Source organism: Lissotriton vulgaris, chromosome 4_1 (genome assembly GCF_964263255.1).
Source record: "Lissotriton vulgaris chromosome 4_1, aLisVul1.2, whole genome shotgun sequence".
Lineage (NCBI taxonomy): Eukaryota > Metazoa > Chordata > Amphibia > Caudata > Salamandridae > Lissotriton > Lissotriton vulgaris.
This window is the reverse complement of record NC_141691.1, coordinates 1,678,523,207-1,678,539,005: the sequence shown is the minus strand read 5'-3', so window position 1 is coordinate 1,678,539,005 and position 15,799 is coordinate 1,678,523,207. Positions and strand designations below refer to the sequence as shown.

Here is a 15,799-nt window from a genome sequence, read left to right as displayed (position 1 = left end):
GCCACATCGGATGGCGATCTTCGCTGCATCTTTCCCGTCTGAAATAGCTTGGGAGAGTAGAATCCAGTCCTCTTCCGGGACTCTGGGGAGCACCTGCGCAACCGTGTCCTATATCGAATGGGATTAAAGGCCAAAAGTCATGCGGTGTTCACTGACTATAATGCTAGACTGGCAGAAGAGAACATTTTCTTCCCAAAGCTTTCCAGTCTTTTAGATTCCCTGCCCGGGGGAGTGGAAGAGAATGCACCACGGAAAGTGTCTTGTACCACCAAGCTTTGTGAGGTGAGGTGGGTGGTGAGTAAAACTGGGTTGCCCAGTGCAGGGCGAGGGCAGCGGGCAATCATTCTATTCACAGGAGCCCATGTGCTGGTCTTGGACCTGGTGCCCAGAAGAACTTACGTAAAGGTGTCACAGAAAGGCAGCAAGTGTTCCGAGCTGGAGACACCAGACTGCAGGACCTCTGTCAAGTCGCTATTCTTGCCTGCCACCATAGGGAGCTGCAGGTCCAAGACTTCTGCAGCCCTACCCACCATCATAGCGAATGATGCCCCCCTCCTCCATAGCCAGGTTAGGGGAGACCCCATGCCAGAATCTAGGGAGGTGTCCAGGCCACTGGCATCACCCCGTTCCTCATACGTTATGTTATGTTATGTTAAGCGCATTTATTAGGCGCACAGATGCTCCAGCGAAAGAGCGTCCTGGCGCCCGACAAGGTAGCAGCATAACACAACTGGAACAAACAGAGCAGGGACAATTAAGGAAACAAATAAGTTTTTATAGCTCGGCAGAAGGAAAACAGATCCCTAAGGGCGCGAGTCGCAGGGGGAAGAGAGTTCCACAACGCTGCGGCGCGAACTTGGAAAGAACGGCCGCCTGCCCTGCAACGCTTAAAGCGGGTAACAACCGCAAGTTCTAGGTCTGCAGATCTTAAGGCCCGGACCGGGACATAGCAGGACAGAAGATTGGAAAGGATCAAAGCAGGGGATCCCTTGAGGATTTTGTAGGCTACACAAAGGACCTTGAACTGGATCCTTTGTGCAATCGGTAGCCAATGCAGCGTACGCAAGCTGTTAGAAGTTGGACAAAATCTAGGTAGTCCCACAACAGCTCTCGCTGCAGCATTCTGGACTCGCTGCAGACGTGTGATTTCCGATTGATTTAGTCCTGCTAGAAGGGCGCTAGCGTAATCAAGCCGAGAGATCACAGTAGCTTGAATCACAAGCTGCCTGGTGGTGGCATCAAAAAATTTGAGTACAGGCCGTAGTCCACGTAAAATACCAAAACAGCAGGCCGCCGTGCGCTTGGTATGGCAGACAAAGGTGAGAGTTGGATCGAGCCAAACCCCAAGGTTTTTTAGCTCAGCGACCAGGGTTGGCGTAGGACCCAAATCCGACGGCCACCGTGTGGGATACGGTGGTGCTGCTGCTGTCCCAGTGTCTGGTGGAGGCCCGGACTGTGCTCTCCCATGCAGTTGCCGAGGGGTGAGATGCAGCGAAGTTTACCATCCACTGTGGACTGGACATCGCCGACTCGCTGGGTAGGATGATTTAAACATCGGTAGCCCTTCGACGCTACGCCTGGCTGAGGTCGACTGGCTTTTCTGGAGATGTCCACAACACTCTGGTGGAACTGCCTTTTGATGGCCGTCGCCAGTTCGGCGACAAAGCAGTCAGTGCGCTTCAAGGACTCTCGGGCTACGGCCAAGTCCTTGGGACTCTCCACTACACGCCCTGCATTGTCTGTTTTTCGCCCCTTTCTTGGCTACGGAAAGGGTGCCCTACCACGTTCCTTCCAGGGTCACAGGCCGGTGCAAGCTATTCAGCCCCAGTGTGGCCAGGGGCGTGGGAACCACCAACGTGGTTCTGGGGGCCAGCGGGCAGACCAGTCCACCACTGCGTTCCGTTTGTTTGCCAAAGATCATAACCTCCGTCTTGCTTGCGTTCAGCTAGAGACAGTTGGAAGTCATCCAGCTGGCGACCGCCCGAAGTCCTTCCTGGAATCTGGGGGCATCCACATCCGCATCCCCGCTGATCGTGACCGCCAACTGGGTGTCATCGGCATATGACACCATGGTCATACCCCAATGCCTGACCACCTCAGTCAGCGGTCTCACGTACAGGTTGAATAACATGGGACTCAGCGAGGAGCCCTGGGGGACCCCCAGATCCAGAGGATGGGGTTTGGACTGGTAAGGCGGGACGGCCACGCAAAAGGAACGGTTGGCAAGAAAGGAACGGAACCACTGGAGAGCAAGCCCAGTGACACCAGCTTCCTCCAGACGGCGCAAGAGGATAGGGTGGGACACGGTGTCAAAGGCGGCGCTCAGGTCTAATAGCACCAGCGCCGCCGTTTGCCCCGCATCAAGCACGGAGCGTAAATGCTCCACCATATACAGTAGAGCAGTCTCCGTGCTGTGCCCAGCCCGAAATCCTTTTGCGTGCTGTCCAAGATGCTTGCCTAGAGAAGATGGTCCGAGAGGACAGAGTTGACATGCATCTCCACCACTTTAGCAGGCCACGGGAGAAGTGAAATTGGACGGTAGTTCTCAGGCCTATCGACGTCCAGAGATGGTTTCTTGAGAATAGGCCTGACCACTGCCTGTTTCTACTTCAATGGAACCACGCCGGATGCTAATGAGATGTTAATCAAGGCGCAAACCGGCGAGAGACCGTGGGATGCTACATCTTTGAACAGAGCTGGCCGTAAAGAATCCGCCGGAGACCCTGACTTGACCTGCTGGGCCAATTTACTGAAACTTTCTGATGTTAAGCTCGGGAAAGAATGTAGAACATCCAGAGTTAGGGGCTTAAGAGGTCTACCAACAGGAGGTACAACCGAAGGAAAGGCTCTGTAGATGGCGTGAACCTTTTCTAAAAAGAAAGCCGCCAAGGTTTCACAGTATGCAACAGAGCCCTGGTGAGTCGCAGTCACCTTTTTAGCAATAAGGTATTTCAGGGCCTTGAAAATAGTTTTGGAGGGGTTAGTACTGGTGCGAAATTGCAAGGTGTAAAAAGCCGCGCGGGTTCTGTAACTGCACGATGGTAAAGTTTTACAGTGGCCAAGTACAAAACTTTTTTGTCGCGGTTATAAGTTTTGCGCCATTCCCGCTCAGCGTGCCTACAGGTGCTTTTTAGCATCCACAGCGAATCATCGTACCACGGACTCGGGTCCCTTGACCCATCTTTACACGAGACTATCGGAATAAGGGAGTCAAGAGCCCTAGTCACCCACTCACAAAAACGATCGTAGCCCTCATCCACAGTCTCAATTGGACCTAGCGGGTCGGTGGATAAAAGATGGCAAAAGTCCTCAAGTTTCAATTTGTTCCAACACCGTCTAGGAATAGAGCTCACCGTGGGTTTGAGTTGCGGCTCATACAGGGGGCACTGAATGCACACCAGGTAGTGATCGGTCCAGGCCAGCGGAGATGGGGTGGAGACACTAACTTCCACTAGATTGGTGAAAAAAGGATCGAGGGTGTGACCACCTGCATGAGTAGGCTGCGACACCATCTGAACAAGCTGAAGAGCCTCAGCGACAGAGCTATATACCGCTGGAATAGATATATTGTCAAAACGAAGGTTTAAGTCGCCAAGGATGGAGAAGTTAGAGCGACCCGCTGCCAAGGAGCTGATAACATCGGGGAGGGCCTTCCTAAAGGCCACATCGCTACCAGGGGGGCGATAGATCAAAACCAGCCCATGTCTTGATGTTGCAGGATTTAAAAGGGGTCCTGCTCCCCCTCACAATCCTCATCCATTCCTCACCCTTCAGAATAGGGCAGGTTGAACGGCATGGTGCTGTAGGACTCAGTCTGTGTCGGTGGACGTCCGACCGCCTCCGTGTCGCCGGGAATGAGGATTGGTGAGGTGGCGACGGTGACGCAGAGGACCTCGGCGTCTGATGCAGCGCAGGGTAAGGTCACTATGGAGGTGTGACTGGCGACGGTTCGGACCCAAGAACGGAGCAAGTAGGAGGCCGTGGTGCCGGAGCCAAAGGCGTGGAACCCACAGGAACTCATCTGTCATCTGAGCCTGCAGGACCAGAGGGTGCGCTGGCAGGGTCAGGCTGCCCAAATATGGCGCTATAAAACTATAAGTTGCGTGGGGGTCGCTGCCGGCCCCAGAAAGGGAGGGAAACGGTGAGCCGAAATGGGAAACCGCTCCTTGGAGCAGGGCCTCGAACGCTGTGGTTCATCAGTCACGTGCGCGTTGTCAAGCACACTTAAACTTCTTGTGCCCTTTGTGGTGCAGGTTACCTGACTTCAACAACTACAACGAAGAGGTCTTCCATCTGCTGAAGTGGTGCTCCGACTTTACTCTAGACTGGGAGCGAGATTGGCAAGGTGACCTCTGAGGTGCCCAACGCCGGGCAGCGAGCAGCTTTAGGGTCCCTCAAAGCCTTCGGCGTCATGGCCCAGCAATCAGAGCACAACTGTGTTGTGGTTACGCTCCAGGCAACAGAGACACACTAAATGGGGGTCAGCAACAGACATGGCGCAGTGACTGACGTGGCATGGCTTGATCATCATGGCCTTTTTGCTAGACATCCCTAGCACACCAGGAGGAGTCGACGAAAAGTCGAAAAAAGCCTGTCGAAAAATGACAGGGGGTAAGCTCTCTTCAACGTAGCTGCACTGGCTGGTGCGGAAAGAAAAGAATGGACTGGCGCTTATATGGATGACATGGATGCCATGATGACGAACACGACGACGTCATGCAGAGACGACAGACGCAACCTACCGGCATGCAGGGGTACTGCTAAGGAAAATCTTCCGGATCCACTCTGACCCCTTGAAGTTCAAAGATAAGGAATCTGCGGCTAGTTGCCTCTATCAGATTGGAACTGCTAAGAAGGTAGCCATTAGAATTAGGCCCGAAGTATTTGCGGGAGCAGTCCCGAAAACTCCTTGAGGCCCGGCAGTTGGTTCAGTGTTCCTCAATTTTACAAAGCGATGCACGCCATCTTTGGGCGGCCCGCCTCCGCCTCCACGCCTTCCGCCCACAAATTTGGCTGAGGGCGCTAGGCCTTCAACACCGGCAGCTTCAGCCCCGGCACCGCAGGACCCCCTTGAATACAGGTCTGGATCCGGATCAGCGCTGGTCGACCTGGTTACACCTCAACAAGCACCATGTCCGCAGCAGATGCCGGCTGGAACCCCAGCCGGCGTCGTACCCGGCTTCCACCCAGATATGGACACCGAGCCAGACCGGCATCGACCCACTACTTATCCGGCATTGATGGGTACTTTTGTCCCGGTGTTCCACCCTGGCCATTTTCAGCCAGATTGGCAGCTAGAGGAGGGTGAGTTAGACAGGGAGGGGTCTGGTGACCCTTTAACAGACCAGTTTGATTATGATCCGGACTGGAGAGAGGAACTGGGGGATGCCAGTGGTCTGGATACCCCCCAGACCCAGGCTTTTTGTCTCCTCCCACCGTGGCTACGGAGAAGGGAGCGTCATACGCAGTAGTGTTGCATAGGGTGGCCGAGGCTCTCCACCTCGAGCTACCTATGGTGGCAGTCTGGACTAACCTCCTGACAGAGGTGCTTCAACCAGCAGCAAAGTCTTTGGAGCACCTGCAGCCGTTCAATAAAGCCCTAATAGACATTCTTTTGGGCACCTAGTCCAGGCCCAACACAGGGGCTCCTGTGGATAGCATGATTGCCCAACGCCACCGCCCGGCCCAGGCGACTCCACTTTCCTCTCCCAACACCCCACCCCTGAGAGCTTGGCCGTCCAAGCCTCCACTTCCAAAGGCGCCTTCCCCAACGCTCCACCTGAAAGCAAATTCAAAAAGTTGGACCAACTTTGGAAGAAGATGTTTTCTTCTTCCAGCTTGGGACAGCGGTTGGTAAACACTGCATGTCTGTTGAGCCGGTATTCCCACTCTGTGTGGGATACGGTGGTGCTGCTGCTGTCCCAGTGTCTGGTGGAGGCCCGGACTGTGCTCTCCCATGCAGTTGCCGAGGGGTGAGATGCAGCGAAGTTTACCATCCACTGTGGACTGGACATCGCCGACTCGCTGGGTAGGATGATTTAAACATCGGTAGCCCTTCGGCGCTACGCCTGGCTGAGGTCGACTGGCTTTTCTGGAGATGTCCACAACACTCTGGTGGAACTGCCTTTTGATGGCTGTCGCCAGTTCGGCGACAAAGCAGTCAGTGCGCTTCAAGGACTCTCGGGCTGCGGCCAAGTCCTTGGGACTCTCCACTACACGCCCTGCATTGTCTGTTTTTCGCCCCTTTCTTGGCTACAGAAGGGTGCCCTACCACGTTCCTTCCAGGGTCACAGGCCGGCGCAAGCTATTCAGCCCCAGTGTGGCCAGGGGCGTGGGAACCACCAACGTGGTTCTGGGGGCCAGCGGGCAGACCAGTCCACCACTGCGCCCTCTGCAGCAGCCTCCAAACCCACCTAGCCTGACCTTTCAGGCCCATCACACGCCAGTGGGTGGCAGAATTTGCTGTCATCTCCCCCACTGACCTACCATCACATCGAACAGGTGGGTTTTGCCGATAGTCCAAAGGGGCTTCTCCTTCCCCTTCGAGAGTACCCTCCCAGCCATTCCACCTCAGTACCATTGAATGTCGGCGGATCATCTAGCCCTTCTACAACAGGAAGTTACGTCTCTCTTGGCCAAGGGCATCATCAAACAAGTACCAGAAGTAGGTTGTGGTGCTATTCCCACTACTTTCTGGTGCCCAAGAAGGACAAGGGCCTGCGTCGTATCTCGGATCTCAGGAACATCAACCGCTTCCTTTGGAAGGAGAAGTTTAAACGACCCTGGAGACTGGATGGTAGCATTGGACTTGCAGGATACTTCTTTTCACATCCCCGTCCTGCCGGCCCACCGGTATTACCTCTAGTTCACAGTAGGCCACAAGCACTTTCGCTTTACTGTGCTCCCCTTTGGCCTTACCAGTGCCCCTCGGGTGTTTACGAAAGTGATGGCAGTGGTCGCAGCTCATCCGCGCAGATCAGGGCTTTCAGTCTTCCCCATCTCGATGACTGGTTGTTGAATGCGGGCTCGGCCCAGGCAGTTGTCTCCCACCTCCAGACTAGGGCTGACCTCCTGCATTCGCTGTGGTTCTTCATCAACGTGCCGAAGTCACACCTGACTCCCTCTCAGAAGCTCCTCTTCATCAGAGCGGTTCTGGACACAACGCAGTTTCGGGTCTATCCTCCCGAGCAGCGGGTCCAGGATATTTATGCTATGATTCCGATCTTTCAGCCTCTATCCCGGGTTTCGGTCAGGATGACTCTTTGGCTACTGAGCCTGATGACCTCCTGAATCCTGCTGGTGGATCATGCCAGATGGCATATGCGGGCTCTGCAGTGCGACCTGAAGTTCCAGTGGGCACAGCATCAGGGGATCCTGTCTGATTGCGTTCAGATCTCTGATGGCACTGCACGACAATTGCAGTGGTGGTTCACGAACCAGGATTAGGTCAACAGCAGATCCTTCTCCCTTCTTCAACCAGAGTTCACAGTGGTGACTGATGCATCACTTCTGGGATAGGTTGGCCACATGGGGGAGCGGAGATCAGAGGCCTCTGTTCTCCAGCGGAGTTAGGGCTCCATATCAAGCTTCGGGCGATTAGTCTTGCACTCTAGGCATTCCTTCCTTCTGTCCGGGGAAGAGTGTAGTGCAGGTATTAAGGCACAACACCACCGCCATGTGGTGCTGCAACAAATGGGGTGGACCCTATGTCAAAAAGCTCTGTCTCTGTACATGGCTGGAACATCAGGGCATTTCCCTAGTGGTTCAACACCTGGCAGGTTCCCTGAACGCAGCCGCAGGTGCATGACGGATCACGAATGCCGTTTTCACTCAGAGGTGGTGCAATGTCTCTTTCAACAGTGGGGAGAACCTTGGTCAAAGCTATTCGCCACCGAAGAGAACGCGTAATGTGAGCAATTCTTTGCGTTGGAATTTCCAAGGCGGCACTCGCTAGGCGACGCTTTTCATCCCAAGTGGAGTTGCGGTCTTGTATACGCCTTTCCTATACCACTCATGCCCAGAGTGCTTAAGAAGGTCAAGCGCGACCGGGCCAAAGTCATTCTTGTAGCTCTGAATTGGGCACGGAGAGTCTGGTATCTCGAGCTCCTCAACATGGCCACCCAAACCTGTTCAGCTTCCACCTCCTTGCGTGGAGATTGAGCAGCAGCAGTTGACGTCATATGACTTGCCTCCCGAAGTCTGCGATGTTATCTTGGAAGCCAGGCGTCCCTCCACTAAGATGGTGTACGCCTGCAGATGGAACAAATTTGTGGCATGGCGCACAGCAAAGGCTGTGGATCCCCTTTCTGCCCCTCTTTCTGAGCTTCTATTGTTCTCCTTTTTTTGGCCCAGCAGGGCTCTTCTTTGTGCACCCTTAAGGGCTAACTCTTGGCCATTTCATCCTTCCTTAGGCTTCCTGATCAGCCTTCTCTTTTCAAGTCCCCTGTTGTAAATAGATTCTCGAAAGGCATTACTCACATGTTTCCTCCTGTTCCCTTTGTAATGCCTCAGTGGGACTTGAACTTGGTTCTTACCTATCTGATGTGCGCTCCCTTTGAGCCGCTACATAACTGTCCTCTTAAGCTTTTAACCTTGAAAACTGCCTTTCTGGTGCCAATCACCTATGCACGCAGGGTGAGTGAGCTACAAGCTCTTTCTTCCAAGCCTCCCTTTCTGGCTGTTCATCCGGACAAGGTCGTCCTCAGAACTCGACCGTTCTTTCTTTCAAAGGTTGTCACTTCTTTTCACATTGGCCAAACCATCACTTTGCCCACCTTCTTTCCGCCTCCACATCCTTCAAAAGAGGAAGAGAGGCTCTACCATCTGTATCTAAAACATGCGCTTTCCTTCTACTTGGATCGCACCAAACAATTCCGGGTGGACGACCAGCTCTTTGTTAGTTACGTGGGCGCCAAGAAAGGTCAGGTCATGCACAAATGGACAATCTCCAGGTGTGCCGTTCTGTGCATCAAGGCCCGATATTCTTTGGCAAAGAAAAAGCCTCCAGTGGGGCTGCGCGACCCATTCCATCAGGGTGATGGCAGCTACTACTGCTTTAGGACGTGGAGTTGCCCTAAATGACATGTGTCAAGCAGCTACGTGGGCATCACTGCATATGTTCACCAGACACTTCTGCCTGTACAGCCAAGTTCTTTGGCCGTTCTGTTCTCCAGGACTTTCTGGTGTGAACTTCATTCGCAGACCCACCTCCGGGGTTGGTATAGCTGAGGTATCTATTTTGAGGTAATGAATCTATCACTAACCTTTTCTTTCAGATGAACCAGTTACTTACCTTCGGTAACTATATATCTGTAAGAAACCTAAGTTAGTTATAGATTCCATACCGCCCCACCCATCCTCCCCATTCTGCAACTGACTTCTAGGGTTAAGGACTTCTTTCAGGGCCCTAGTTTTGTGCACCAGTGGTCAGTGTCTTGCATGGCTCTGAGCTTCTGGCGTAGAAGTTCATGTACAGAACTGACGTCAGCGTGCAAGGGCGGCATCTATGTAGATACCGCGACCTCATCCCGGCAAGCAGAACACAGACGCGGAGTCGACTGACGCTACCTTCCGACACGCAGGGGTACTGCTGACGAAAAACTTTCCGGATCCAGTCTGACGCCTGGGGGTAATTCTAAGGTAAGGAATCTATAACTAATAGTCTTTTTCAGCTATACGATATTAAAATTAGTAATGTAATTCCCACTTAGGAACCAGCTACAAAGTTCATTCTTGGACTTTTTAAAACAGAACATTTATTAGGAATCTATAACTAACTGTTTCTTCCAGATTGTATTGTTAAATAAAATACATTTTGTATCTGTTTATAGTATGGTCTGTTGTCCCCATAAGTTGATGTAAAGATATATTATGTTAATTTTTAACATACTTGAGTTGCCCTAGGTGTTTACATTTCAATTTTTCCCTTTACATTATAAATTGTAAGAGCCTAACATCATCTAGTGGTACTGGAAAGCCAATGCGGGATTCAAAGTTTTCCGGATCCAGTTAGGCGCCTGGACAATATTCATAAGGTGAGAATCTAAAGAGAAATAGCCATCAGAACAGATTCTGCAGTGAACCCGTGGTCTATTATTTATCTCGGATAATGAGATTGCCTTGGAAGGCAGGAGTTTTGTGGAGTAGAAATTCTCAATGCCTAGGATTAGCAGGAAAACAGAGGGATTCTTGAATATCATCACTTCTAAGGAGTTATATGACATAGGTATGTAGATGTGTGAGGAGTTACAGAATGGCATGCTGTGTTGGCAAGGTGGCCTATGTCTACTAGGAATAATAGCTCTAAAAGGAGGAATTACTGGCAGCGGTATTTCGGGCAACAATATAACACGAAGCATTCGTCATAGTGAAATTGCTGTAGAATATACTGAATTGGACGAACACTGCACTCAGTAATGTGTCTTGAATTAAATGATTAACGTCAAAAGAGGCTCTGGTTCAAGGGATCTGTGACATTATAAACTTTCATGTTGTGAAGGTCTTCAATACCTAGCGTTTACCCAGAGAGGAAGGCCTCAATGCTAAATGCATCAATGGCTATAATAAATGTTGGGATAGCAGTCACAATATTCAAGCAGTTGTATTGCCACTGCCATGTTGACCTGGAAAAATAAACCTTATTCTAAACCCAAACCGTACCTTTTTATATATATAAATCACTCGTAAGGTAGGCTCTGGACAACCCAGAGGGCAGGGTGCAATGTATTTAAAAGGCAAGGCATGTACATTAAAGTTTTATATGTCCTGGTATTGAAAAACCCACAAATGTGTTTCTCATTACAGCATGGCCTACCTCTCCCATAGGTTAACATTGGGATTTTCTTATTACATTTGATATGTGTAATTTCTAATTGGGAAGATATATAATAAATGTTGTGCTAGCAGTCACAATATTCAAGCAGTTTTATTGCCACTGCTGTGTTGACCTGGAAAAATAAACCTTTTGCTAAACCCAAACCTTACCCTTTTATATATATAAATCACTCGTAAGTTAGGCTCTGGACAATCCAGAGGGCAGGGTGCAATGTATTTAAAAGGCAAGGCATGTACATTGAAGTTTTATATGTCCTGGTATTGAAAAACCCACAAATTTGTTTCTAATTACTGCATGGCCTACCTCTCCCATAGGTTAACATTGGGATTTTCTTATTACATTTGATACGTGTAATTTCTAATTGGGAAGAGAAACACCCTCCAAGTCTGGTGTCTCTGGATTCACAATTAAAATTCCAGACTCATGGTAAAGGCAGATTTTAAATTGCAGTTCTGAAAATTCCACTTTTAGAAAGTTAGCCTTTTCCTGCTTAAGCATTTCGATGCCTGTAGCTTGTCTATGATCACACGAATGGTTGTAGTTTGCAGCTGACCTTTGTGTATTCCTCCTAGACAGCCACACACAATGGTGTGTTTCAATGGGCCTTCTCTGGCAGGATGGGAAGGAGGGGCTAGGCACAGCCTCACTTAGACATGAATAGGCTGTGTCCTGTCCACACACAAAGGGCTGCATACCCCCCTGCAGTGAGTCTGGAGCCAAGGCAGGAAGGGAGGATATCTGTGCTCTTCAAAGGCATGTCTTTGAAGTTTCCCCCACTTCAAAGGCACCACTGGGTAATAGTACTGGACCTCAGACACCACCGCTTCAGTATGCTTCTGGGCCTCTGCTGGACTGGCACACCCTGCTGGAATCCTGCTTTGCTGATCTGCTGCCCTCTTCCTGGGTGAAAATGACTGGTCCTGCATCACTTGATCCCAGAACCTAGAGTAACTCCATGGGCTAGCTGGCTGGATTCCTTATCTGATACCTCATGGTCATAACACAGGCTTTCAACCCCTGCACCTGGACTCTGCCATCTGTGAGTCTACCCTGCAAAGTGGTGCCACCACAGTCCTGGACCCTTGGTAGTGGACCTAAGGTGCTTGCCAGTGAAACCAACACATCTTTTCTACTGAACAACGCATCTCTGAGCAGTACCAAAGCATCGTTGCTGCTCGTGGATTGAAGTTGTCGCAAAATACTCATCGTCAGTGCCTCCTGCCTCTTGGGACCAACCTATCACCTTCGGAACCACCGCTGCGCGACACTTTTCAATTGCAGCCCCGACAATGCTGACAAAGCTCCACATTACCGCTTCAGTGCTCATCGAAGCCTAGCATCTTCGACACCAGACTTGGCATCGCAAGCCCCATCTACAGGATCCTAGACATCCATGCAACAGAATCTTGCACTGCATCCTCACCACACCTCAACACATTGCCTCTGCTGCACGACGCATCTTTGAAGCAGATCCACGCAACCTTGATTTTGTGTATTTTGTTCAGCGGGCCTAGCTTGGTCCCTGTAGCCGTCCTGCAATCCATCATGGCCGACATGAACTTGTGACTGTCTTGGGCTGCTGCGACCAGATATCTCCAAAAGCTTTTTGTCACTATAAACTTAAAAAAAAATCAATATCTTAAGTTCTACTTATTGTATGTTTGTAATTTTGGTCATCATGTATTTATCAAAACCAGAGCTATTTTTATAAACTGATGTGGAATCATTTTGTGTGGTCTTTTCAATGTTTGAAGTGTTGTACAAATACTTTACAAACAGCCTTTTATGTTAAGCCTGACTGCTCCGTGCCAAGATACCAGAGGGTGAGCACAGGTGAATTTAGGGTTTATCTGCCTCTTAACTGGACTAGGATTGTCGTTGCTGCTTAAACAGGGGCTCAGACTCCAGTCAACCAACAGCCCAATTCCTTATAGCATTCTATACAGAACACTTATCTTACAAAGAGTAAGGACGCCTTTACCCGTTGTTAAGTAAAAGTATAGAAATAAAATACTTAACTGGACTTAATTTTCACTCAAACAATTGCCTATGAAAAATGTCAGGTGAAAAGAAGAAGAATGAACACTGAAGAAGGCTTCCTATCATAAGCATCTGAGTGGGAAGAGCCCAGTGTTTCAGGAGCAAGGGAAAAAAAGCGCAACTACATGTGCAGGTGATTATCAAACAAAAATAGAAGTGCTGTTTGATGTTAAAGATACAGTATTTTCCAGCTAAATTAAGCTGCTGTCTGTCTTGAAATCCTTTCAATTAGATTTTCCATCTTAAAATTATCAGTTTCATGAACCACCAATCAAATTCAATCTCAAACCGTTTTACATTTGTAAGCAATTTTTTTCTAAATAAATACAAATGAAATTCTTCAAATTAATTCAGCTAATTTGGCACATACAAATATTAATTTAAAACACAAGATTTTTCATTAAAGCATTTTATGAAAATGAATGAATAGTTGGAGATGAAGTAATTATTTCATCATACTTGCTGAGCCTACCAAGAGATTTTTGTGTTCTCGTAAATGTTATGCATCAGACAGGGTGGAGATAAAAAAAGGCTGCAAAGCTGGTAAAGCTATCAGAAGTAAACCAGAATACTAGAAAAAATAACCTGTATTGTTTTAATATTTGTTAAGAACTACAAATATATTTTAAATTAAACAGATTTAACAAACCTGATCCAGATAAGGGAGTTATAAAATTCAGGATCAATGGATTCCAGATCTTTTATGGTAAGTTTCTTGCTTAGCATGCGTTTGTAGAATGGCAGTGAAAAACCAGTGTCAATAAATTTTCCATGAAACAAGGCCTGTAAAGAAAAAAAACAATTCAGTTCATCTAAAAGTATGCAGGAAATAGTATTTAGAGTAAAGCAATGGATATTTTGATGAATTATGCATGGTTGTCACTGAAATCTATTCACTGGAATGGGTTAAGAAAAGAGCATTCACTAACTCTGTTTAAGTTTGCTACATACTTCAAAGGCCCGGACCATTGCATTAAGACGATAATTTAACACTTGTAGGGCTTCAGCTGTATATTCATAGAAATGTGCAAAGCCATCGAGGAATTGTGAAACTCTACAACATCACAAATAATGCATAACTGTCAATAAATCAAAATACCTGTACTGTATGAACAAATTGACCTCTGTTTGAATTCATCTATTGGTAATTTGCATGATGCAAACCTAGATTAGTCAGTAGATAACATCTGCACTCTTTTCAACTACAATGTTTATGAAATGAAGGATCTGGTTATGCAAACAAAAGGGGAATAGTTACTGCATGATTTATATAGTAAGGTTCTCTGCAGCAAAGAGCTAGCAAAGATAAGAAAGGAGCACATGAAGTCATATGATGGAGGGTCAGGAGGGCTTCGAAGGCATATACTATTGGAACCATGGGAATTACCAGGTGCTCCGAGGGGTCCATGCCATGCCATGCCAAAATACACCAAACATAGATAAAAGATTTAGATAGTTTAGATTAGAAAAGCTTAGATAAAAGAGCTGGATCTGTTCCTTGAGCAGGGAACTCCAGGCAAGGCTGACAGGGTTGGGGCCTCTAAGTCAGAGCTGTCGGGGTTCGCATGTCTGGAATCTCACGGGATCCATGTAGTTGCATGTGTCAGACCCTCTGTGGATCTTATATTCCATGGACTCGGGCATCCCTTTTTTAGGGATTGCGCTTCAAGGACTTCAACAAAGGTGGCGACTGTGTGGTCTACGACCTTTGTCTTTTCATCTTCCATGATGGTCATCCTGAGCCCAGGACATGAACACCTTGGTCTCGCTTTCTTCAACGCCTTGAGGGGAATGCTTTGACAAGAAAAGCTGGCCTCAGTATCGTGGTCCGACCCTAGACACCATAGCTAATAAGCAGATTTGTGTGGATCCATCAAGGACATCTGCCCATCACAGTCTCTACACTGATTAAATCCTGATCTTTTAGGGTGAGGCATGTGTAACTGCACCCAAAAAATTCAATATGTCGAAAAGCGGTTGACAAATTTGATGAGGAAAGCTGAACTCCAGGTTCAAGATGATGATGCAGGCAAAAAGGGAATGATGCCAGCACAAAACAGAAATCTGTGACCAATAATGACTGGGTCACAGCTTGTTAAACTGGATCACGCATCTGGAACTAAAACTGAAAATTCTTTCAAAGCTACAGTTAAAGCTTAAGGTCAATTTGAATCATGCCCAACATGCTGATCATGAGCTTGGACCACTGAATCTGGAAAAACATACTCATTCTGGTTTTGTAGTCAAGAAAAAACATCTGTTCTGTGAGACAACAATACAGAATTTTGCGATGGACAACAGATGGTTGGCCTGAGTAATGTGCAGTCCTCTGGATACTAAGCACACTCTTTCAGTGTCTCCAGGTGTAAATCTCATCCATTGGACTTACTGCTAAGATGCCATCTAGATTTTTTTTGCATTACACAGAATTGCTTTCACTTAGGAAAACATTTTATGACAAAAGGAAAAATGCAGATAACGTTCTGGCCAATACATTTATTGAGAAAAGCAACAGGAAGAGCTGATAATGGGTTACGGGAAATGGAGTTAATTAAAAGAGACCAACGGCAACTATCCTGTTCACTGATGGTAGATTCAACATCGTCACCCTCAACAGTAGGAAGCACCAGGGATCCACTTTCTCCACTCTTCTCAATGGCAAACAATTTCAGAGCAGATAATTTGACCGAAATCAAATATAGTTGGACCCTATTCGGGGGAGGGTTCTTAATACTTTTTTAACGTTAGGTGAAAGAGAAAGACCTTGTGTTCTTAATGAATTGATTAGTCAATAATGGAACAACATCTGGGTACGAGGTAAGCTCTACTGAATCCAAAGTCCTGAATTAATTTATTAGGCCTGAGTTGCTTGGGGATTTACCTAACAGATTTGTTACACATAAATCTGGGGGCTCACTGGCCAAG

At 48.3% G+C, this 15,799-nt stretch overlaps 1 protein-coding gene across 2 annotated transcripts in view; it reads right to left on the bottom strand.

Moving 5' to 3' along the window:
* Window positions 1-15,799, bottom strand: part of WWP1 (WW domain containing E3 ubiquitin protein ligase 1) — an 866,202-nt gene that overhangs the window by 332,650 nt on the left and 517,753 nt on the right. For both annotated transcript variants that reach the window (XM_086965959.1, XM_086965960.1), the window contains exon 17: window positions 13,524-13,657. In XM_086965959.1, coding sequence (XP_086822085.1) covers window positions 13,524-13,657 — 134 coding nt within the window. The remainder of the gene's footprint in view (window positions 1-13,523; window positions 13,658-15,799) is intronic.